The 25371-nt window shown below is 36.9% G+C and overlaps 1 protein-coding gene across 5 annotated transcripts in view; it reads right to left on the bottom strand.

The window, feature by feature from the left end:
* The window catches only part of FAP (fibroblast activation protein alpha), a 72104-nt gene that overhangs the window by 9075 nt on the left and 37658 nt on the right, over nucleotides 1-25371 (bottom strand). For all 5 annotated transcript variants that reach the window (XM_081242081.1, XM_081242084.1, XM_081242080.1 and 2 more), the window contains 9 exons: nucleotides 22714-22818; nucleotides 22545-22615; nucleotides 20140-20193; nucleotides 18362-18486; nucleotides 14442-14489; nucleotides 8961-9059; nucleotides 8415-8484; nucleotides 7477-7671; nucleotides 1969-2023 (listed from right to left, as the gene is read on the bottom strand). In XM_081242081.1, coding sequence (XP_081098207.1) covers nucleotides 1969-2023; nucleotides 7477-7671; nucleotides 8415-8484; nucleotides 8961-9059; nucleotides 14442-14489; nucleotides 18362-18486; nucleotides 20140-20193; nucleotides 22545-22615; nucleotides 22714-22818 — 822 coding nt within the window. The remainder of the gene's footprint in view (nucleotides 1-1968; nucleotides 2024-7476; nucleotides 7672-8414; nucleotides 8485-8960; nucleotides 9060-14441; nucleotides 14490-18361; nucleotides 18487-20139; nucleotides 20194-22544; nucleotides 22616-22713; nucleotides 22819-25371) is intronic.

Raw genomic sequence — 25371 nt, 5'->3', positions numbered from 1 at the left:
GAATAGTTAAGCCTGTACCACCCAATCTATGGCCCATGTAAGTGGACCCTCAGACTCCACCCTGGAGTACTTGTTGGGGAGGGGGTGCCTGGAAACCGTTTTAACACGTTCTCCAGGTGATGCTTATGCAAGCTAAAGTTTGAGAAGCTCTGATTTAGATTACATATAAAGAAACTTGAACTAAAGCAATGTCAGTGGGGATGATGAGAATAGACTTCAAATGTTTGAAGGCAGAATTGATAGAATTTACTAATCAACAGAGTATTGGAGTCAGGGAGCAGGGGAAGCTGAAAATAGCTCTGAACTTACTAATTTGGGTGACTAGGTGTGTGGTGAGGTCCTTATTAAAGGTGAAGACTTGTTTTAAAGTAGACTATAATATGTTTAACTTGGGCAAGTTAAGCTCGAGTCCTCTGTAAGACATTTGGGAAATATGATCAGTAGCCATTTGAAATGTGAAGCTCAGAAGAGAGAGGAGGGTGCTGGTGGCAGGCATCTTGCAGTCATCATCATCTTTGAAACCAATGGGTTTCCCCAAGGAAATGAAGAACAACAAGAATCAAGACCAGACCCAGAAAAACACTGACATTTAAGGAATGGAGTGTAATGATCACAGAAACATAGAAAAATAAGAAGAGAAACATGTCACATAGTCATGGATAAAGCTCACTCTCCTTCATGTGATGAGTGGGTTTCTTAAATCATCCCACACACATGGTTCTCTACCAAACCACTTATATCTAGAAAGTTCTAGAAGTGAAGTTAAAAGGTGGCTTTTGGTTATTTCAAAGACTGAAGTAAAAGCAAAGTGAAACCCTAAGAGAAACGTTAATATTATATGTAAGTGTTCAGTTCAAAATGTGAATCTTTCAAGGATTTACTTTAGGAAATTTCATAAAAATGGATGGTAAGAAAGGTCTTATCTGAACTATTTCACTATAAAAATATTTCATTTATTTCCACCCGTTTGAATTCCATTCTGTTTAGATACTTAACATTTGATAGTTTTAAGAAGGACCAAATGGCTTGAAGTAACAACTTTCCACAAATTCATAACAGCTCTTCATCTGGTCACTGAGCTGAGAGATGAGTGGAATCCTGAAGATTCCCTTCAATATTGGGTTTCATTCCCTCCATCTTGTGCAGGCCGCGCTCGGAGAAAACAGCCAAGAAAAACAACCCAAGCACAAATGGCTGCAAATTGACTTGCAAATGTACAAATTCAGACCAAAAAGTGAAACAGGAAATCTTCTTTGAAGGGTAATTATCATAATTTATAATGGGCAAATCTAAACTCTTTCCCATATTTCTCAAAACTTTCCAGTGACTTCATTGCCCATGACTGATAAATGTTGCCACTTCCTTTTAATGTGTGTTTAAAAAACCTGTGTAGCTCTTCAAACATGGGAAATTATCTCCATGATCTATAACTAGTAATAAATAATTATTTCTCTCCAGTTAGCACAAATTAACATTAAGTCTGGTAAAAGAATTTGTTTGCAAGGAAAAAAAAAAAAAAAAAAGGAATCAAAACAGCCAAGATATAACTAGGATAGGCTAGGTACTAGGAAATTTATATTCTGAAAGTTTCTATAATTTCAAACTTTATCTTAGCTTTTCATGAAAATGAAATGATGACATATAAAAGAAATATATTAACCCTAAAATAACAAAGGAAATTAAAGTTCTGATGAATATGGTTCAGTTCAGTATACTCTAATACCAGAAATTAAGTGAAAATGTGTCAATTATGAGTTAATTTGCTATACAGGGAAGAAACTAAATGATTGAAAAAAAGGAACAGACACTTAAAGCCACTACTTTGAAGCCCAGATTATCCAAATTGACTGTTTCCATTGACAGATTAAATTATGTTGCAACATTAACATTTCATGAGAAACCTTATAAGCGAACACTTTAGAAAATGATGAACCAAATAACAGGCATAAAACATACAAAACAACTCACCCAGCCCCATATGGCTATTCTTTTTTCATCAATGAAACCCATTTCTATGAATTTTCTAAAGTAAAAGAAACAAATTTTTAGAATTTTAAGTGCGTACACATGACATTTACTTCATTACACAAGCATATTTAATCCAAAGATTTAATAGAAACGCTACATTTTCTTTGTTTAAACACTTGCATAAGAAGGCTGCATTTACAAATAGTTAAAAGAACATTATCATGCTTCCTGCAAGGGATAAAAGGATCCTTTAGACTCTATGGTACATCTATTGAGTAATACTTTCAGGGCTGTAAGGCCTCCTACCCTAACTGTGCTGGTGAGTTACTTGGGACTCAGGTTAAGAGACAGGCTCATATTCAGCAAATGAGAATGGACTGAAAGGGGAAAATGTTTTTTAATGCAGTGACCAAACAAATGGTTAACTCAGGTTCTAACACTACAGCCACATGTTTTTGAGTTTACTATTAAATGCACTTAAGATATTTTAAAGAAAAAAAAAGAGATACTGGCTCATAGTAACACCAGAAGTAATAGCACCATGACTAGGACCAAATTTCCAAATCTCCAGCTTTTGGAAAAAAGGGTTTCATTATTGCTGTTTTAAAATTTATTAATTCTTATGATTTTGTTTGCTTAGATGTTAATGTAAAATAATTTCAACCTAAAATGGGACTGAAGAATATAAATGAAAAATTGCACACATGTGCCCTCAGGAGTGAGAGACTGATTTCCATATATGCCTGATTTCCATAAAACTGGTCATATTGAAATTTTCTTAAATGATAGGGAGTTGGCCAGGGGTTGCCTCATATCAACCTTGGGAAGTTTTGTTTATGGTTTCCAGAGGCGTGAACAAGAAATGACCCAAGGTGGGTTGGTTTCTCAAAATACGCTGAATTGAGCGTTGTTTGTAGGACGGGATTGGTTTTGTCTGCCCAGGGAGTAGTCAAAGCTGGTCTCTGTTTTTTTTTTTTTTTTTAATAGACTCTCACTGAACTCTCCCCTCTTTTATTCCCTCCCTATAAATACATCCTTCCTCAAACCCTCAATGGACGGGCCTATAGCTTGCTACAGTTTGTGAGTCCAGAATTTCAATTCCTCTGCTATTCCTGAATAAACTCATTTTTTGGCAATTTTGAGCTTGCCTTGTTTTAACCTTTTATTTAGGTTGACATGCATTATAATCACTGTCTTATTTTTGGTCACATCCATCCATGGAAAAATATCTATCCCTCTCCCATTTCACACTTAGGTATCCTAAGTTCATCATGGTTTGGACAATTGTATGCAGCTTTAAGGATATGAACATTATTCATTCAATTTCCCTCACAGAAGAGCCTCCATTTAAAAATGAGTTTGAAAATAAATCTATCCTTAGGAGCAAGGGACCATGCTGAAGGATAACCTTCAAAAAGTCCTGGGAAGCCCTCAGAAATCTAACTACGTCATTGGTACAAAAAGAGAGTGTTTTAGGCTAATTTATTCCATGCTTCCTTGATGGCTAGTGTTCTAGAGCAATTGTGATTTATTTGGGGAGCGTTTTAATAAAAACTCAAGAAACTCTTAGAGAAGCAGAAGCAGTGGAAGAAAAAAGCAAAGTGGATGAGCCATTATAGAGGCCTGGATGAGACAGTGAAGGAAAAGAGGGGAAGAGACAAAAGTGACACTCATGACCCCAGAATAATACTATTTTTTTGGTTGCCTTAAGTGACGTTAATGCCCTTTCTCATTCTTCTCTGGAACTAGGACCGAGTGATTTGCATTAGTTAAATAATGGAATTTCTTAAAGGGATTTCACAGCAACCATTTTGCTCGTTGCATGCATTCAAAATGCACGTTTCTGATGCATAGAGGAGTTGGGCAGATGCCCGGCACAAACAGATGGGAAGAAGCCCCGTCAGTCACAGCTTACTCGACACTGATTTTGAGGGACACCGAGGGGTCTACAGGGGAGAAACGCAGTAGCAAACGGAAAGTTGCTACCTGTGTTGACGCTTGGTCATGGTAAAGTAGAGACAACGGGCAGCAAATTGTGGCATTTCGGCAATTCTCCCACAAACTTCAAAAGCCAAGTGAAAGAAAAGAAGGTTCACTTTCTTTGTCAAAAAAAATGATCTTGCTGCTAGTGCTTGAAGCCAGTTCTGAGCCATAAAATCAATCGTGATTTTATGATCTCCCAGAAGCTAGCAATCATATTGCCTTGCATTTGGGGTAAAAGCAAATAACAGGTGATACATGGGAACAGGAAATTCTTAACAGCTCCCTTCCTAGGTTTATTCCGAAAGGATGACATTTACAGGAAATGATAGTGCAATAGTTAACATGGAAATGAAACATTAACACTTACTGTGGAAGGACTAGGTTAAAGGTTAGCTAGATAATCTGAGACCAACAAGCCTCTATAAAATTTACTTCCAAATTCTGAAGAGCTTCCAGGAGGGATATCAGAGATACTGTTGACAGTGTGGTTAAATCAACAAAATGTTAATAGCAAGTGAAAAAGCATTTTTTCTAATTTTGGAGGCTGGACTGGACATTACAACTTTTCTCTCATAAAAATGCCCTAAATCTAAGGTCAGTTTGAAACCTTAGTAATCAATTACTATTATTCTATTTTGGAAATGTTCTTATTGATACCATGTATAACAGTATGATATATTTTTTTCTCATATAATCCTTCTTTACTGCTATCCCTGAAGTTATATAAAATTTCAAAATTGTGGGAATGTCAAAAATGCCAAACCTACCCCAAATGAGCAGATTTCATCCTATAACTACTGAAAATTTAAGGGTCTCACATATGAACCACTTGCAGAGGAGCCTGAAGAAAGCAGGTCTCAATTTTACTTAAGCTTTGACCTCACAAGCATATCCTTTGGGGCTTTCTCTTATGTATATTCAAAATATGTGAAGTTGTAGGGCCTCTCTTTTTTTTCCTGCTTTGCTTTGCTTGAGTCTGTTTCTTGACCCTGACTAGTATTTACTGTTGTTTCCAAATATGTACTTATGATTTTTTTTTTTGGTATATAAAAAATTTAGCCAGATTACATTTCATAAGAGATTCCAGGGAAAAATCTCATTCTTTGAGGGGAGGTAATTTGGGGACTACCATAGAGGAATTACAATCCCCATTCCTCAAGTCAGACGTTCAGTGTCTGATTCCTAAAACACTTCTCAGGAAGATATGTGATTGAATTATTTCTAGAATTATCACTATAAGTCTATTCTTTTAGCCTTTGGTTTCTCAAAGCATAGGGTTTCAAGGCTTCCCTTTCCCTTTTGCAGAATAATGGTTTCAAGCAAAGCCAAGGCCAGCCCCAACTGGCATCTCCACTGCTGTATATGTGCTTTGCCATACAGCTGCCTCTGTTCTCTAAGGTGAATACAAAATGTTCCATCTAATAACCATGTTCTCTTGAGTGCATGTGGTTTATTCACTCTTCAAAAACTGTAAGTGCACTGAATGTTGAGATTGTAAATTGAACAATTTTATACAGAGTATTGTAATAGCATATACTAATATTTCATCTGTTCTTGAATGGCTGAGTCAATGAGTGAACATATGCCTGATCTATAGTAGGAAGACATTCTTCAGGTTCCATCCTAAAAATGGCTCAGAGAAGGTAAATGTAGCCAATTACCGCCTCTGGTCCATCTTCCTTTCAATTCTAAATGCCAAAGACATTTATATTATTGTGAAAATCAATAGAATTTGTGGCTTCATGTCCTATATGTTGGACACCAGAAATAACAATTTTTGTTAAGGTCTATACATGGGTTTCATGTTCAAATTTTCATTTCATCCAAGGAAAAACATTAAGAAGCTATCAGTTCTATCTGTTCTGTTTCTTGAGGTATTCATCTTAAATTTGAATGCTGCGTTTTTGGTGGTAAATAAATGCACAAAAATATAATGATGTATGATGTTAATGATGATTTTTTTTTAACCAGTGCCAAAACAAACCACTTTTTAGCTCTGCCAACTTTGGAAAGTTGAATTACAAACCATAATTTACATCTCTGTCTTTTGATGTTGTCCCAGGATTACATGTCCTTGGTGTTTATTGCATGGTTTAAATACAAATAAATGTGACCCTACCCACAATGCCAAAAACAATACCGTAAAGAATTAAGTCTATAATGTTGACAATTGTGTTAATATTCTTAAGGCATACCACAGTCTTTACATGAACGATTGAATCTCAGAGTTTTTCTTTGAACTATCTTTTCTATGACTCTCTATCAGGCCAAAGACTCCCTCAAAAAAGTTAAAATAGTGGAAAGGCCAAAAATCTGGATCAGTAAGAAAGACGGAGCCTCCTAAAGGTTAGGTGTGAATGATACCTACAGATTGTATAGTGTTATTTAATAATTTAGTTATCAATTTTTCAGATTTTACTCAAATAGACTTTGTTTTTAATTGAATGTTTTAGGTGTTAGTGTGTGTATATTACTGTTCACAGAATGAAAGAAAAAATTGAAAGCATATGGGTTATGATTACTTTTCTATTTAAAAAAAAATTACTTGTGAGTCTAAATTCTTCTGCTTTGATTACAGAAAAGTGTTGTCTGGGCCTGGCTCCTAGTTATTAAATATAATCTGTGTTATGTGTGCTGCATTGAAATCAATAACTGCTAATGATATTAAGATGATAAAAGAAACATACTAATTAATTTTCTAAATTGCTCTTTGCTGTGAAACAGTGTTTGACCTTTAGACATCACTCATGCACATATATCCATGACTAAGAGTACAGTCAGCCTGTGTTAGCTTTTACATTTACAATCTAGTATTCTCCAACTTCACCTACTCACATCACAATAACAGAAACCCAACAACTATATAGAAATATCCAGAAGAATCCTGCACAGTGTTTCCAAATTAGGAACAATTTCGGTGACTCTATTCTTTTTGTTTCAGGAAGAGATGACTGAGCCATAAATTGTGGTTGAGAATGTAGTTGGGAAGAAGAACTCAGATTATAAATCTGTCTTTCCCCTAAATGTTTTGGTAAATTTCTATTATGTAAAAGAAATTTTTTGTTGAATGAAAATAGGAAAACACATTCTTGCTAAAATAGCTAGTTTAATTACAAAAGAATGTTAATATCTATAAGTATATAGTGCTGATGAAATCTTGAGCCATTTCTAAATTTATGAGGTAGAATCCACAAGGCTTGAGCAAATTCAGATGTCTGGTTTCCTACAGACCATCCCTAAAGTTATACAAAGTTTTCTGCTAATTGTGAGCCATGGTAATGAAAGTCTGTTAGAATGACTGAAACATGGAAAGATAGTATTTCACCATAAATCATTTTTCTTCTCTCTTCCGTGAATAATTTTTTCTTATATTGGGTAAAAATATGACTTTAAGGTTAATGATAGCTTTAGATGACGTTAGGAAAATAGACCAAAAAAATTTAAGACATTAAGGATGGGGAAACCCGAGAATGACTGCATGACTTTTGCTGACATCAGTTTCTGTTTGAATGAGAAGGCGCTCACCTGACAGCTGTGATCTGGTCCTCAACTTCATAAACACCCAGCTTTCGATACACTGCATACAGAAGTTTGTCACCTTGGAAAGCTGTTCCTCGACCATCCACCAAGGCAATGACTATCCCTTCCTTACTTGCAAGATAAGATATCCAACTAATAGCGAATACAGACCTTACACTTTGACTGCAGGGACCACCATACCTACAGAAAAAAGAAAAAGATAGAATCTCTGATTCCTTTGTGAAACTCAACTTCCCATCATGGCCAAGAATTGCCTTTAGTATTTCCCAGTACATTTGTATGATAAAATTTCAATAACAGTGGCATTAGAACTGGCTCAAAATCAAGAGAGGACCAGGCTTTTCCCAGAGGTTTGCTACAAGGAAGTTGTTTTGGGACACAGCCTCTCCTATTCCCCAAAACGGATACATCTAGGGTTGGCATTTCAAGGAATATGTGTGGGTTTTTCGTCATTTCTGCCACCTGCCACTTGCTAAAAGCAGGCATAAGATATACTAAAAAAAATGCATGGTGTTTTAAGCAAATTGTGTGTAGGTCAGCACTGATTTTGGGTGTGATTCCACAAAATGTATTCCATTCCCTTATTTCATTTCTAACTCAATTACATAAGATGTTAAGATGATTTACAATATTTTTTGGCTGCAATTTCTCTATCTCAAAGGTATTCTGACACATTAGGCAATTTGCCATACAAAGGAAATTCAAAACAGTAAATGCAAGCAAGTCCATCTAAAAATCTCAAAACTTTCTCAGGCTATTTTAAATAGCCATATTTTATTTACTCTGATTAGTTGAGGAATATATAAAAACAGCATCAATAGGAACTGTTACAGAGGAGAATGGTTCATTCTATCTCACAAATGTGTATTTAATCCAACATATTTTCAGTAAATAGTTTTTAAACCAAAGAAAATATTACATACACTTGAATTAGCAAGGGATACTTCTTTGATCTGTCAAACCGAGGAGGAAGAATCATCTTGTACCATAAAGCTTGAAAAACAAAAACAGAGAAAAATCTTCATTCCACTATACTCATAGCATTATTTATTTTCTTTAATAACAACATATAACATAAATTCAATTTATAACTAGTAAATTATTAAGAACAAAGACTATGTTTTACTTGATTTTTATTACATATTTTTGTCCAATTTACAAGTTGCTAGAAATGTTGAACTATTATTTTTCTAGAAGCACACATTTTAAAATTAAAATTAGATAAACTCTTTTTAAAAGTATCAGTGTTGAAATGGAGCTATAGAAAAGTATAAGATCAACCTATCCACAAACATATGAAAGATATTTCATAAAAATTTAATGTGACAGTAAGATTTTTAAAATTAAGATCCTGTAATATTGTAGAGATTGGATTATAATATTTACCCTACAATTTTGTTTTAAAAAAGCAAAAGCTGATAAGTGTTCAGCTTCATATCTATTCATGAGAAATTTTTAAAAGATCTTACTAATATCATCCACTTCAAGTTTCTTAATTTCCTCTTTAGGCAGCTGGATATTTTTCAAAGCATTTTCCAATTCCTTGTTTTCTTCCAGGATTTTAATTTCTTAAAAAAAAAGTAAAATGTTCATTTTTAATTAATAGAAATTCCATAAGAAAATTATTTCTTAAAATGTCTTTGGCTTTACTATGGATGAAACTGAAACTGTATAAGGATTGCTTAAGGAGTTTCATATTGACAAGGATATTTTTAATCCAGCCTTTAAAGCAGGGATGAACTTATGAAGGACATCAGTCATTGTCTCTTAAACGAACCCTGATGGCATCAAAATACATTTTGAGCAGAATCACAGAAGTAACGATGTTTATTCAGCCACATTTTCCTGTTTCTAACTTTTTTTTTGCAACATGAAGCCATGACCTGAGTAGGTGACATTTAAAAAAATTATTTTTACTGAAAAAGTGCTAGAAGCAAAATCTATATTGCTGAAACCTCAAATTTAAAATAATTAAGTATGTATTATAGTTACAAAGTTTGTTTTAAAATCTTCAATGTGTAAGGTCAAATATTAATTCTGTGACTTTTTTATATCTATTTCTTTCTTAAACTTTTCCTGCTGTACTTGCTTAATATAGGATATTCTTCCTTTTTTTTTCTTTTTGTGATATTCTTCCTTTTTTTTCTCTTTTTGTAATTGAATTACTGTGCATCCTATTCCTTCAATTCCTTTCTTTCAAGGTAGTTATATATCTTAAAAAAACAACAGTATATACACACTATGATTTCTATCTTTCACCTTAAAATATCTCCTAAACAACTCTTGTTTATCTTTCAGCTTAGTTATGTTTCACACTTTAATTTTTTTTTTTTTTTTTTTTTTTTTTTTTTTTTGCGGTACGCGGGCCTCTGACTGTTGTGGCCTCTCCCGTTGCGGAGCACAGGCTCCAGACGCGCAGGCTCAGCGGCCATGGCTCACGGACCCAGCCACTCCGCGGCATGTGGGATCTTCCCAGACGGGGGCACGAACCCGTGTCCCCTGCATCGGCAGGCGGACTCTCAACCACTGCGCCACCAGGGAAGCCCTCACACTTTAATTTTTGTAACTGAACAAATATATTGATCTCCTGATGCTGTAGATCAGTGATACATTCGAATGGGTTTCTAGCAGTAGAGGACTTTTTGTAAGCTTTGTTTTGACCTGGATAGATATCAGGTATCGTCTAGAGAGAAGTTAGATTTTTGTATAATAAGTGGAGTTTGTGGCTTTATTTTTTAAAAGAGGGTCTGGATGACTTCTGAGGTATGCCAGTCCTGTGGTCTCCGTGTTTTTGTGACTTTTTAAAAAAGTGGTCCTTGAAGATGGGGAGCTGGGGGAGTACTTGTAACTACACTAAGTTTGCCAAACCACTTCCCTTGTAACTCTCAGTTTTCATATACTCATGGCATTTTGCTCCAAAGTGTTACATTTAATCTTAGAACAAGTATAGATGTTTTGGTATGAGTTGTATAAGATACATAATACATTTCATTTTAACTTTGGACAATCCATCAGGAAAGAGATACTTGTGGCAACTTAAAAGTTAAAACTAGAAAAAGGGATAGCAGTGGGTGGGGAGAAGGATAAATTAGGAGTTTGGGATTAACATATACACACAACTATATATAAAATAGGTAAACAACAAGGACCCTATTGTATAGCACAGAGAACTATATTCAGTATATTATAATAACCTATAATGGAAAAGAATCTGAAAAAGAACATGTGTATGTGTATAACTGAGTCACTTTGCTGTACACCTGAAACTAACACAACATTGTAAATTAACTATAATTCAATTTAAAAAGTTAAAACTAAAAAAGAAAATAAAATGAATACTCAATTATAACCACAATGCAGCCAGCTCTTCCTTCTTGTGTGGGTTCTCAGTGTGGAACTGTCAAGGATAAAGGGAATCTATGTGGAGTAAGTACAAAGAATGGTTGCAATATTTATTTATGTAGACCATGTTTATCATTCTGTAGACAGATACTGGAAGTCAGAGACAACACGCAGATGTTGCCTGGTTGGGTTGACCTTGATTCCTTTTCTATTCTGTTCCTAGCTACTGAAATTTTCTGATTCATGACTTACTGAAATGACAAGTTGAATGGAAAATCTTATTAACGTCTCTACAGTCCAGGGTTGCATTTTTATGGATAGTAAATGTGCAATTTTCCCACCCCTTGGAGGCAAAATGGAATTTCATACGGTTGTGAGGAGAGGGAGGGGTGGCAATTGGGCTTCTCTATGTGGCTGTGCATTAGCAATGTATAATGTGGCAAGGAGTGCTACAGCCCAGACTGTACCTTTTACCTTCTTTCACTCATCATTGTATACTCAGCACTCAGCATGCTCAGTACCAAGTGCATGATATGTAGTATGTGCTCTCCAAATGTTTGAAGACTCTTCATTACAATGAAATCAAGTGGTAAGAATGATGGATCATATGTGAGATTTTTGTTTAAACCCTATTAACTATGACATATTGTTCATTGATTAAATTATGTGAAGAATCTGCAGAAAATCTGATAAATAAGGTTATTCAATCAGTTAGGTAATTTTAATGAAGATCTGCTCTGCCAGAAGCAACTAAGCCTCACCTGGGCCCTCCATGTCAAGTGCCAACTCTTCTGGGTTTTTATAGCATCTGGTTCAAGTACTATCTGTTATTTTCCAATGACTTTACTCCACTTTGCAGAGAAAATAAAGCCATTGTACTGTTTTCTTCAAACTTTCATATAATTCCATCGGTAATTTCCTCATTCTCTCTCATCACAATGCTGGAGATTAATCTCCTCACCTGTCTCTGGACTCCACTTTGCCCACCTTCTCAGCGACCTCCCTCCTTTATGCCTTCAACAGCTTTTGGTCTCCAAATTTCTTCCATCAGCATTCAACCATGCTCAAATGTTTATCAGCTTTCAAAAACTAGCTTAAACCTCTATCAATCTCTTCCAGTCATTATCCCACCTCTTTGCTCATCAGTCAGACCTACTGAAAATAGTTTCTTTTTATTTATTTACCTCCTATGCAGACCTAAATTTGCTTCAGTCTGGCCTCTACCTCCACTGTTCCAATGAAACTGCTCTGACCAAGCTAATGCTCATCCTTATTTCGCTAAGCTCATTGATTTAGAGCAGGTCTTGCTTCACTCTCTGAAGCACTTGACACAGATAAGCACTCTCTTTTTCTTGAGATACTTTCTTCCCCTGCCCTTCATGACTCCATACTCTCAAGGTTGTCCTCCTTCTTGTTCCCCCTTGGTCTCCTTTACAGGTTCATTTTTTGCTTTGCATTTCTCGTGTTGGTTTTCTGCACAGTTTTACTCTAGGCTCACTTTCCACTACCCTTGCCCACCTTCATTTTCCCCACTCTGCTGCATCATCCATTTCCATGGACTTAGTAACCATGTATTCCTTAAATGAATGATTTCATGATCATTATCTTCAGTTCAAACCAATCCTCCAACATCCAGATCCAAAACTCTGTCACTCCAGGACAGCTCTTCTTAGTTATATGCCATCAGTATCTCAAACTCAACATTGAAAACAAAATTCATTATCTCTCCAAAATGTTCTCTCCACTGTGAATCCCATCTTTCAGTAAAAAGCATCAATACCAATCCACTTGAGCAAGCTAGACATCCAAACAGCATCAATCCCTCCTTTATATTTATGAGTCTTAAAGTCAATGTAGCTATCATTAGGAAACATTTCCTAAGCCCCCTACCCCAGATGAGGTGCCCTTCTTATATGTTTTTATGCTATCTCTATTTCCCCTATCTTAATACCTTACCCCACTGTGTTGTAACTGCCCATTCACACGTTTGCATTCCCCACTGATCTATAATCTCCTTAAGGACAGGGACCATATCTAACCCAGTATCTGTTCATTTTAAGGATCTAGTATCTAGTACAGTGTCTGTTTTAATGTAATAGTGCTTAATAAATATCTATTGAATGAAAATTTGGGGCACCAAATACAATGGAAAATGGCTGAGAAAACTAGAACTAAATAGAAGAAATATCATCTGCTCTAAAAAGCAACTCCAAAACTTATTTGGGGATTTATTAAAAATACAGATTCCCTAACCCAATATAAGACCTACCGAACTGGAATTTCTGGGGGCAGCCTGAGAATCTGTATTTATAATAAACCTCTCTGGAGAATTTCATCATGAAGCAAGTTTGCAGAACTGTGCTGTAAAAGACTTTGCATTATGTTTTGAGAGTTAGAAAACATATAAATACATATGACATATATGAGACTGACATGAACACTGTCCCTATTTTGTAAGTGTTGGGTGAAGTAACAAGACTTTGTAAGCAACACAGAAATTTGTATCTGGCAGGAATATGAGAAGGATAGTAAGAAAGTAGAAACTCAGTAAAAAAAGGAAGCTGACCTTTATTTTGCGGTCATGATAAAATGAGAATTATACATTTATGGTGACTTCCATTAACACAAAAACTTACAAATTTCAAACTATCCTTGCTTTAAAATTTCTCTCACTGCAGGTTGAAATGAGAAATACAATCTATTATTCTTAAAAGTATTTCATTATTAGACACAAGGTAAAAAAAAAAAAACCAAAACTTCAAACTGAAACTAAATTCACAGTGTCATTATTACAATGCCTGTCCTGTCCTGGGCTCCTGAATCTACTCTGTTTTTCCTCATTGCTTTATCTTCACCTATACTTAGGCCATTGAGCTGGCAGCCAAACTAATTCCAAAGCAGAGTACTGAAGTCCCTCATTGTCCCTAGACTCCATCAACTTCAACCCTATAATGTTTAATAGTAAATTAAAAGATAACAGAGAACTGCAGGAAGAGTCTCAGGGCAGTTATACACTTTGATATCTCCAATGAGAGCAAAAACGGTCATCTTTGAGCTGTGAACTATTTTGAACCAATATCACAAATGCAGGATGGAGGAGTTCTGTCTTGATAGAAATTGAAAATGGAAAGAGCCTCCAAATTTCAGGGCTCTCATACGTGGCAACAGTGTGATGTAGCTGTTAAAACAAAAAAGCTAGCGTGATAGTCACCCTCTGCTTCGAACTGGAGTTATATCTGGAACTCTTCTCCAGTTTGGGATGTTACCAAAAAAACAGGTCTTCTTATTTGGGAGGGAGATTGTACTAAAAATCTTAAGTTTCCTTCCAATTCTAAGCTTCCGTGTTTTTGATAAGGGTGATTGGGGGAGACAGGATTAATCCCTCTTATATATTTGCATTATGCCAGGTTCTTACTGCAAATAATTATTAAAGTTCATATGATCAGGTTTGACTCAAAGAATAGGCTGATCTATATAATCATAAGCTATACAATAAGAGAATCCATCACTGTTCCCCTTGTTTGTGTGGGGAAACTGTCTTGTTTCCTCTAGTGTCATAAGAGTCCAGGATTTCTTAAGACAAGACAAAAGCATGGGAGAGAGAGTACCTTGATCAGTGTGGCCGTCATGAAGGGTGGAAATTGGGAGGCCTGGGCCTGTACATAGGATGAAAACAAAAACGTGGGTTAGTTTTAAAATAACATTTAGTTTTCAACAAGAACTTCTGGTAGTATTTGTGATTACTGTCAAGTTCAATTACCTCTTTTAATTCTACAACTATTTTTTTTCTCCCCATAGAGAAGTAAACATCACCTTTTAAGTTACATTGAAAGAACACATGAGTCCAGAGCCCAATCAAAGGACAGACATAAGAGAAGAGTTGCCTGTGCACTTTTCCCAGAGTGATCCTAAATAGTTAAGATCTAATTACACAAATGGGTCCCAGAAGCTGCAGTGATAAACGGCCTTCTGGGAAGATATGCTGTATGGGCCAGTTTTAGCTGTGTTTTTATTATCAAATGACCTTCTCCAGTACCTAGAATGTATTTTCAATCTGGCTTCTTGATTTGATGTACAGTTTATTTTGGTAGGTAGAACCCAGCATCTCTTTTTCTTTCATTTAGTTACTATATGCAGAAATTAATTTATATAGAAAATATTTTCTGCTCAAATATGCTTTGATGGGTCACATTCCCCACGAAACAGGCCCAGAAGGAGTTTTGTGCACCAAAAGTTCATCTGGGGTGTGGTGTTGACCTCAGCCAACCCCACTGGGAGCTCTGGAGATATATGGCCTGCACAGTTGTCTTGAATGGTGCCAACTGAGCTGGCTTTTATACCGCAGAATGAAGTGGTAATTGGCTGTGGCCTGGGATGAGAGCAATCTCTGGGGTGGGAGTGGGGGGCCCAGCTGTGAGGTGTCTGCCACCAGCCCTCTCAGCAGCTAGAGAAATGAATGATTCAGATCTGAAGATGGGACGTCTGGGTGGCAAACCACTGTCCACCATATATTCCAACATGGAATTCAGGTTCTCTGTGAAGAAATTGGCCCTTTTAACAAAATCTACAAATATTAAACACTATCACTTACTGGAACTATAGAATAAATAATACCTGGAAATACATTTTTAAAGGGTAAATTTGCTCAGGCAGCCAAAGAGTTAAAAGCAACAAACATGGAGGTTGAGAGATGTTCATTTGCACTCCTGATGCTTCCTCCTCTGTGGTGGGAGTTCCATTAGAGCATCCTTGGTCCCAAGCAAGGAGAGGGGGAATGACCTATGTTTCTGAGAAAACCAGAGTATGAGTAGCTCCTTCTTCTACCTTGTTCCTGGCATCTTTCAGCCTGCAGAGAACAGGACTGTTTTGATCTATTCCACTGCTATAAGTGTGACAGTGGCCAATGGGCGAAGCCAGTGGCTGTCTAGTTGTACCCATATTTGTGTGAGTAATTGTAATTCTGGGGTGCAGTATTAGGAAGCTTCACACCTTAGCCACATTTTCCAATTAACCTTTACAGGTAATAAAGCTAATATTGATTTCCTGCCTGACTCCTCAGTCTAACCTGAGAGCAAGGAGAAGCGATATTGTTTATAAGGCTCCCTCAAAAGCCAGCAGTTCTTTACTGTGTGGAGTCTCATAATTTTACAGAATTTAATTTCAGAGATTTTCATTTTGGTTAGCTTTTCTTCAACGTTATTAAAAGGGACAAATACACATTTTATTTTTTGTTAGAATGTAAGGCAATGAGACATGAATCTGAATTTCTAGACTTTAGTCCATCAACATTGACCTTATGGAATTTTCATGGGTGTGCAGTTCCAATAGAGAAACTGGCATATATATCTCTTTTGCCCAAACTATGAGACAAACTAATGACTGACTGCCCTTGACACAAGTGGTCTGAGGGTGTGGTCCTAGTGGCATAAACATCCTTTGCATTGCTTTTGTTCCATCAGCATCATCAGTATGATTTTACCTGTATCAAAATCCTATTATCTGGGATTTACTCACCATCCCTTTTGGAGAGTTTGAAGTTACATAATGAAGCTTTACTCTTAGTCCTAAAGGGAAAGATTTCAAGGTTTTTCCTATGATGGTGCAGTGACTCATTTTACTGGAGCTTCAAAAACACCAGACGATGTGATGCTTCCCACACAGTATATTTTTTGCTAAATGGGAAATTACCATACTGCCGAGGAAGAGTGAGTGTGGAAAAGTCAGGCGATTCAAGTTCTAGAAAGGAGTCTTTCACCAACTTTTGATGAGAGCTTAGTCTTTGATTCCTTACTCTTCAGGGGGCACTTAGGCTCAAGTAGATCTCAGAAAAACAAAGTGATATAAAAAGTGGTATAGTGCTTTCAAAAAGCATTAAAGCACTGTACAAATGCAGAATGCATATAAATATAAATGCATGTTTCTATGTGTAGGGTCACTGATGTTGTTATCAGTAAATATATCAGCATAAAAATGAGGTTTGGGGTACACTTTGCAAAAGGCAGCAATGTTTTTATCTTCCCTAGAACCTATGTTCATTCCGCAAACCTTCATTGTCTATTATGCACTAATCATTCTTTTTGGCCTTATGAATATAAAGATGAAAGGAAAGCAGATTCTGCCTTCAGAAGAGAAAATAGACAACCAGATGACTCAGGACAGTTAGTTCAATGATACTATGTGCCTGGCATGTAAGCTTTCAATATATGCTCCATAAACATATAGCTTGGGATGAAAAATGTTGCACATAACTTGAGAGGGACATTTAATGTATACCTTGAAATGCCATAACCACAATCAGCACATATGGTCATGAACAACAATCTTTTGACTTTTCAGAGATGCCACTGACCAAACCTTTTGTGAAAATGTTGTATTAAACTGACATCTTGTGCCATCTTGAAGGGAGCATTTGGATTAAAATGCTTACTCATTTCCACTGCTGGGGCTGAGGTTCTGGGCCCAGGTGATTGGACTGAGGTAGTGGCATGTCAGGGTGGTCTTCCATCTGGGAAGTAAAGGAGACCTCAGGGTCCTCTACAACTGAGCAGGGATCTCAGTCAGTCAAAGATTCTATTTATTCTCTGAGCTGTCCACCTGAATATGGGGAGTTGATATCAGAAACAGGAGAGTGGCATATGTTTGGTAATAACCCCCTTTGTTTTCTGTCCCCCCTCAGCTCCCATGGAAACTCAGGGATTAATGGGGGTAGGGGGACGGTGTCGGGACAGAGAATGGAGGGGTAGATATTTTACAGATCAGTTTTCCTAATCCCCATGATGACTACCAAGGTCCTAATGTATCTCATTGATCTACTGATGGCCTAACCCAACTTTACTACGTGTCCAAGATAGAGATGAAAGGTTACACATAAAATGAAATTATCTGGATAGAAATTATTTGCTAAATGGACATATAGCTTAAACATCCAGGAAATGTCTAGTATATTTTATTACTTGTTTATTTTATACTTGAATGAATTACTTATCATGTTTCCCAAGTTTAGAAAGAACATGCTATGTGACAAAAGCTCATTTTCCATCTGCATTGAAGCTATAGTTCAAAGAATTGTTGGCCTCCAAGGCAAAGAGCTCAGGTTTCTTTCGCTGGCTATAGGAGATTGACATTTCTGCAGGTAAATGGGGCTGAAGTCCAGCATCCATTTTATCAGAGGACACGTATTTTTATGATATTGTTTTGGCAATACAACATTATGGTGCTGTGGCACTTGGTGGGTAAGAGGTTGGGATTTACAGCCAAAGGACTCTTGCTCCCATCTGGCTCTCATGCTTACCAGCAGTGTGGACCTTTAACAGAAGGTCTGTTTCCTCAACCGCAAAAAATGGAGATAATAACTCCTTCCTATCCTCCTTACATTTTTCCCCATAAGCATTAGATAAGATAACTTAGATAAGTTCCTCACATATAACAGGTGCTCAGTAACCTGTAGCTAAGGATTGATCAGATAGTGATGACGAGGACAAAGAAAGTGGCAGAGGAGGGTAGAGAATGCGTTAGGTCCATTACCTACCATAGCAGACGAGTGCATAGTACTTGGCATAGTCGCTGAAACTTGCTGTGTAATATTGGCACCTTTTTCTCCTTAGATGGCAAGTAATGCACTTCTTGCTTGGAGGATAGCTTCCAATGCTAATTCTAGAGGAAAATGAAAATAAAACTAAGCTGAAATTTTGAGATTGTATTTATCAAAATGTACTACTCCATGTAAAATGACTAATTTACATATTGACATCAAACTCACTCTATTTTTCTGTTGCCAATATCGTTTGAAGTAAAGGGGGAATCACAGGATTTTGATTTGTCTGATTTTCAGTCCATCTTTGCCTGAATAGGCACAGACTTTGAGAGAGAAGCCCTCTGTGGTTTTCCTGCGGTGTGAGAAATATCTAACACCTCGAATGGGAGCCAAGGAGTCACTTCTCCTAACCATCACTTTCTTACACTTTACAAAGTGGTTGAGAATGCATAGTTCTTCCACGTCCCATCTTTCTTCCTGTGTTCCCATGGCAAAAGATATAATGAAGATCTGACAGTGTCACCAAAAAAAGGGGTCCGTGTCCTTATCATATATCTAGAAGGGGAAATTAGTAATAAGCCAATTGCAAATAAGAAACACGGTTCGAAGTAGCTCCTGTGGCTTTCATTTTATTTGGCAGGAAATTTGGGCTCATGGAAGCTCTTCCTGGAAATGTTCCCTCCACACATTCCTACACAAGCCATCCTGTACCTACCAAGTTTGGGCCCATTCTCTGGGTGACTGGCTTTAACAAACAGCCTCCCAGACTTTACCCCAAATGCTCAGAATCTCATTTGGGGATGACCAGGTGGAATTATGCCAGGATGGAGGCACAGTTGGAGTCCTGCTGTGGCTAGTAAGGTTACCTGTGGCCACTGCAGTGTTCCTTCTGCTGCTGCCCCTGACCTTGCCTTGGACATGTTAGAGGGTGGTCAGAGCTATTGCTATCATCAGAGAGGGAGTCTTCTCAACAGATGAGAAGCCATGATCCAGGAGGGAACAGAGGAATGCAGCAGAGGGAAAAATTTCTTATTTTCTCAGCTACAGTTAGTAGTATTCATGTTCATATTTTGGTGTGATCTTGGAAAACATTAGGTAGGCAGTTAACAGTAAGGGGTCAAGGTCAGCATGCCCAAGTATAAATTTTGGCTCCAACAATATCACCAACCTCATAGAGTTGTTGTGGGGATTAAATGAAATTACATATGTAAAGCAGATAAAAATGTGCCTATAGCAGACCACCAGCCCATGGTAACTATTGTTTTTGCTTCCACAACCAGAGGGGCTTTAAAGACCACCATTCCAGCCACCATGGGGGCCAGTGGACTAACTTAAACACTAATTTAGGAACAGAGGTGAATTCTTTCCAATCGTAATAGGCTTATGACAAAGAAAGTCACATTAAAAGAAAGCACACATTATGGGAATAAATACAATGCCTGGTACACAGTAGGAAAATGAATTTCCTCAATTACCTGTAAATTTAGTTGAAAAGATTAGTACCATGTTTATATCAGCATTAAAATTTCTTGATTTTTCTTTTTGAAAACAAACATTTTGAGTCAGCTAATATGCCGGGTGTGTGTGTGTGTGTGTGTGTGTGTGTATTTTTGTACTGATGTGGTGTACAACAGTCTTAATATTTTATTTTAATTCACAAATTAATTTTATTACATTTCAGCTTTTTAAAAATATTCTATACATTCTGAGGACTCTGATTTTTATTTAAATTTCAATATATAAAAATACTAGAATAAATTGATATAAATTACCTATAGATATTTCGTCTTCCAGGGTAGCCTTCAAATTCATTGCTAGAATAAAACCTGAAAATATATTCAGAAGTTAGTAAATAAGTATTGATGACTAAATGGTGATAGAATTGTTAATACTAGTACTAATATAGTAAATAATATAGTCTAATGTTCATTTATGAAACAATTAATTGGCACTTATGTGCACAGATCCCTGCTGTTTATACCTCTGAATTTTGTGTTCTTACTCTGACTTTATAAATTATAATTCATATATAAATATATTTATAGCTACATAAAATATACTTATAAATATGTTTATAAATTATAGGAGAAATATTAAATTATGTTGAGTACTCTTTTTTCTTATATGTGTATTATACTCTGATGTATTAGTTATGAGCCACACAAAATAAACTAGGATGTTTGATTAATATCACCCCTTTCATTTCCATAATTAACAGCTTACTGATTTTTTATGCTATACTATTTAATTTTGTCTATGATTCTGAACATCTTTAGAACTTAGTTTACAGAAGCACTGACAGTAGATAACTTTTCTATAAATCAGGAAACTCGTCCACCCAGGGATACCACACAAAGGGCCATGTGAATTTACCCAGGAGCAGAACAAGTCACAAGAGAACACACTTGTTACTTAAGTATCTGGGTCCCAGTTTTAACCTGTTTTACTATAGCCACGAAGTGGGAAATCCAATTTAGTGGCATGATTTTTACTCCTCTGTGAGTTCATCTGAATATCACAAAGTAACTGACTTTTAATTTTTATTTTTAGGACGAGCTCTATTTTTAGAGTGTTAAAAGTTTGGAATAACCTAGGTTTGGTTACTAATTTTCAATTCTCAGAACTTTTTATTAACCCAGGTACTTGTATATCCTCACTGAAATAAAAATCTTGTTATCCCCAGTAAAAGGAAAAAGCAACAGAATACACCCTACGCCTAGTATTAATTTTACATTTTAAACCAGCATCCTTCTAAATGTCTTTACTGACTTCACGGGACTCCAAACATCACTTATACTTGCCTTTCCCACATCACCTCAAACTACCTGTGAATAAACTGTTCAGTAGCTTTTCCAAACAGCCTCCTGCAGTTTTCTTGCCATGTCAAAGATTTCACAGTTGTCTTTATCTCTAACACTTAGAACAGAGTCTACTTTCCCTTTTTCCTTTTCCCTCACAGCCACTGACCCACCAGTGCTGTTCAGCCTCTCTCTTCACTGTCTGTCTACTCTTCCTTTTATTCATTTGACAGTAGTGTGCCAGGCACTATATGCCAAGTTCCAAAGATGCAAAAAAAAGGAGCCATAGTTTTCCCTTGGAGTCCACGTTTCATGGCCACTTTTCTAGTTCAGTCCTCTGTCACCTCAGGCCTAGATTATGACCATACCTGGGTCTTCCTGCTTTCAGTTTTCCCCTACCTCCTAAACATATTATTTCTGAACTGTCCCATTTGTTTTTATCTTGTCACTCCTCTTACACGGGCGGTTTTAATGGCTGCCCCATGTAATGTCCAAACTCCTTTGCCGACAGTTCAAAGAATTCCATGGATTAGCAATAGGTTTCTAAAGAGTTTTTATCCAGTGAGGCTGGACTAATGATCCTCCTCTTTTGCTCTTAGAATTCTAGCTAATGGCAGGCAGGTTACAAGAGAGTGCCCTGGATTTGGACTTTATTAAAAGTAATGGGAAGGAACTGCACACTTGATTAGAGATGTTTGATCATAAATGCTTATTTTAAGAAGATTTATTTAGACAGTACGCAGGATGGACTGAAAAGGAAAGACCTGGAAGGAAGAAGCCCCATGTTGAGGTTAATAATAAGAACCTTAGATTTAATGTGTTTTAGGTTTAAATCCTAGTTCTGCCACTATGTAACCTTGGCCAAGTTAATTAAATTTCCAAGTATCAGTTTTCTCGTCTGTAAAACTGGGATCATCATTTCTACTTTACAGTACATTGTACACAACAATCGCTCAATAAATAATAGCTGTTATAGATAATAATCTTAAACTTATATAACAGTGAATCACTATAAGAACATTTCTTTATCAAGGGGCTGTCATCGTGGACTTCTGCACCTTGCTTATTGCTTCAAGTGCTAGGGGGGATATCTATCTTTAGAACCAGTTACTATTTTAAAATTTTTATACTTTTAATGTAATTATATACCAAGTACCAGAAGAGAAATAACCACCTACTAAATCTTCTTTCCAAAAGGAAATCATGTTTACTAGTTATTAAAGAATGTGCAAACTTAAAGAAACCACAGCTGTCTGAACTAAACTATAGAATAAGTAACAAAAATCCTCTTAACTGAAAGAAGTGGTGCCGTATCCTTTGTATGTCCATCAGTGCCAATTAAAACCTGAATGGTGCATCAAGCTTCATGCAATACTTACAGTGAATCCTGTGTTACTCTGAATATATTTATGGCCTCCCACTTGCCACTTGTAATTTGAATAGCATTTTCCTATAAAAAGACAAACATTATGTTGTGTGAAGCTGAGCGTTATTTGAGCAACCTCAAGTGAATGATCTTTGAGGAGATAAATCTTGGAAGGAACATACCACAGTGTCTTTGATATAGTGAATATGTTTGTAGCCATTCTTGTCGCTAAATATTTTGTAGTATGAAATGGCATCATAGCTGAAAACTGGTGTTGAAACAAAGAACTGAAAGAAATGAACAGAGGTTATGTTCAGAAGACAAACCAAACTATAGATTCTTTTAAAACCATGTGTAGTTATAATTATCAGGACCAGAATGCCTTGCTTCCCCTCCTTCCGTCACTCACACCTGAAGTTCCATTCTTTCAGATGGACAGCTTTTCTGGTGCTTCTAACAAGCACTTACATATTCCAACTACTACTTAATTGCTACTACATACCCGTGGGTTTATATTGTTTAGTTTGATCGAATTTCTATGTTCTGAGATTATGTGATTTGAAATAGAGTTAAGCGAATCACAAATGAATGTTGATGTTTAACCAAGTCAATCTTCAAAATGTGGCTTTTGACCAAAGTGACTCTTCTGAAGCTCTTTTAACTCTTGACTTGTCTGATGCCAAGCACCTAATGCTAATGCTACAATAAAGACATTTTAAAGATTAAAATATCATGACCTGCTAGCCACAGTTTTTAATGGCAAGAAGAGACTTCTGGACTTGAGAGAAAAATGTAATGCATGACAAGCCAACAGAAGGATTACTCCTTGAACTCAGAGAGCAGAGCAGACCTCATTGCTCATCTCTGACCTCTTCCCAGGGCCCATGTTCTCCACCTGCTGGGAATTTCGGATGACCTAAGGAGTCCCTGCCACAGGTCTAGTGTGACCTGAACAGAACAAGCCACACCTCAGCATCCTGAAAGGTACAGATAACTAAAGTCCTGCAAATGTCCTCACACCAAATTTTAGCTAGTAATTTCTCCCTTCAAAAAACAGACTCATTTTACATCTGTTGGTTTCCTTTTTTTTCCCGGTCATTGGGTTGGGGAAGGATGGTAACGTGATGAAAGTGTCCCATGAGGAAAGAGCTATTCTACATCACGCAGAGCAGAGTAGATATTCCTACAAGTTATCCCAAACCAGCTCTCTTAGCTGGAATGCTTCCACATGACAGCAAACCAAGACTTTCAGATTCTTTAAAACTGCCCAAGCAACAACAACCAAAAGACTACTGGTATCTTTTAGCGATAAACACCTATTTTGCTGATACCATCTTGCTGGGACCCACTTCTGAGCAAAAAGAAAGCAAAGGAAGTAGCTGTAGGCCTCTTTAATGATGCTCCTACCTGTGATTTGATACTTGATGCTTTTTGATAAAAGTCATGATTAGAATTTCATGATATTAAAATGCAACTTATTTGATGTGGTGTTGGTAGGGTCTAAATAGTGTTCCCCTAAATTCTTTTCAAACCAACCTCAGAAGACAACTGTTGTGGACTGAATGTTTGTGTGCCCCCAAAATTCATGTGTTGAAACCCAATCCCCCAATAGGACGGTATTTGGTATTAGGAGGTGGGGCCTTCGGGAGGTAATTAGGATTACATGAAGTCATAAGGTAGGGCCCTCACGAATGGGATTAGTGCCCTTACAAGAATCACCAGAGAGAGTGCTCTCTCCACTCTGCTCTCCGCCATTGAGGATACAACAAGAAGTTGACGCTTTGCAACCCGGAAGAGAGCTCTCACCAGAACCTGACCATGCTGGCATACTCATCTCAGACTTCCAACCTCCAGAAATGTGAGAAATAATTTTCTGTTGTTTATAAGCCACTCAGTCTATGGTATGTTGTTATAGCAGCTCAAATGGACTAAGACAATGACCCTATCTGAAAATAGGGTCTTCGCAGATGTAATCAAGGTAAGAACTGAGATGCAATCATAGTGGATCAGACTGGACCCTATATCCAATGGCTGGTGTCCTCATAAGAAGAGATGTGGACTCAAAGAGACCCAGGGAAGAAGGTCATATGAAGACAGAAGCAGGTATCGGAGCTGGTGGAGCTCTAGCCAAGGAAGTCCAAGGATTGCCAGGGGCCACCAGAAGCTGAAAGAGGTGAGGAAGGATTCTTCCCTGGAGACTTCAAAGTATGGCCCTGCTAACCCCTTGACTTTGGACTTCTAGCCTCCAGAATGATGAATTTTTGTTGTTTTAAGCCTAATTTGTGGTAATTTGTTACAGCAACTCTAGAGAACTAATATAGTGTCCTAAGTCTTATCTATTTGGCATAGAATTGATGTTTCTAACAAAATGTAAAATGGAATAATGAGAAACTGTTGTCTCCTTACGTGATTTCTTTATTAGTTTCATTAATAATAAGGCCAGCCCTGGTAGGATTTTGTGTATTGAGACTCAGTGAAATTGAGAGCCAAGAGGCCCTGGAATAGGAAATTCTGATTAGCAATTTTGCTGATGGAATTTCATTAGCATAGGCCTGACAAATCACTCTTTCATTTTAGAACGAGGCTTTACCCTCTTAGCCAAATGATTACTTACTAGTAACCACTTTACAGTGTCTCCCTCTCCCCCCACCTCAAGATGAAAGACAAAAACTGGCTCTCCATTGTCTTAACCACTACAATGGAACTGGGGTCACAAAATATTATAAGGTGCCCTAGTAAAAAAAATACTCTCTTTACATCTGCAATTAGTTAGGGAACTCTAAAAAAAAAAAAAAGATTTAGTTCTAGCTTAAAACTGAAAACTTCATTTTCACTGAAAA

Source organism: Mesoplodon bidens (assembly GCF_964165515.1).
Source record: "Mesoplodon bidens genome assembly, chromosome: 8".
NCBI lineage: Eukaryota > Metazoa > Chordata > Mammalia > Artiodactyla > Ziphiidae > Mesoplodon > Mesoplodon bidens.
The sequence above is the reverse complement of the archived record's forward strand: the minus strand, read 5'-3'. Positions and strand labels throughout refer to the sequence as shown.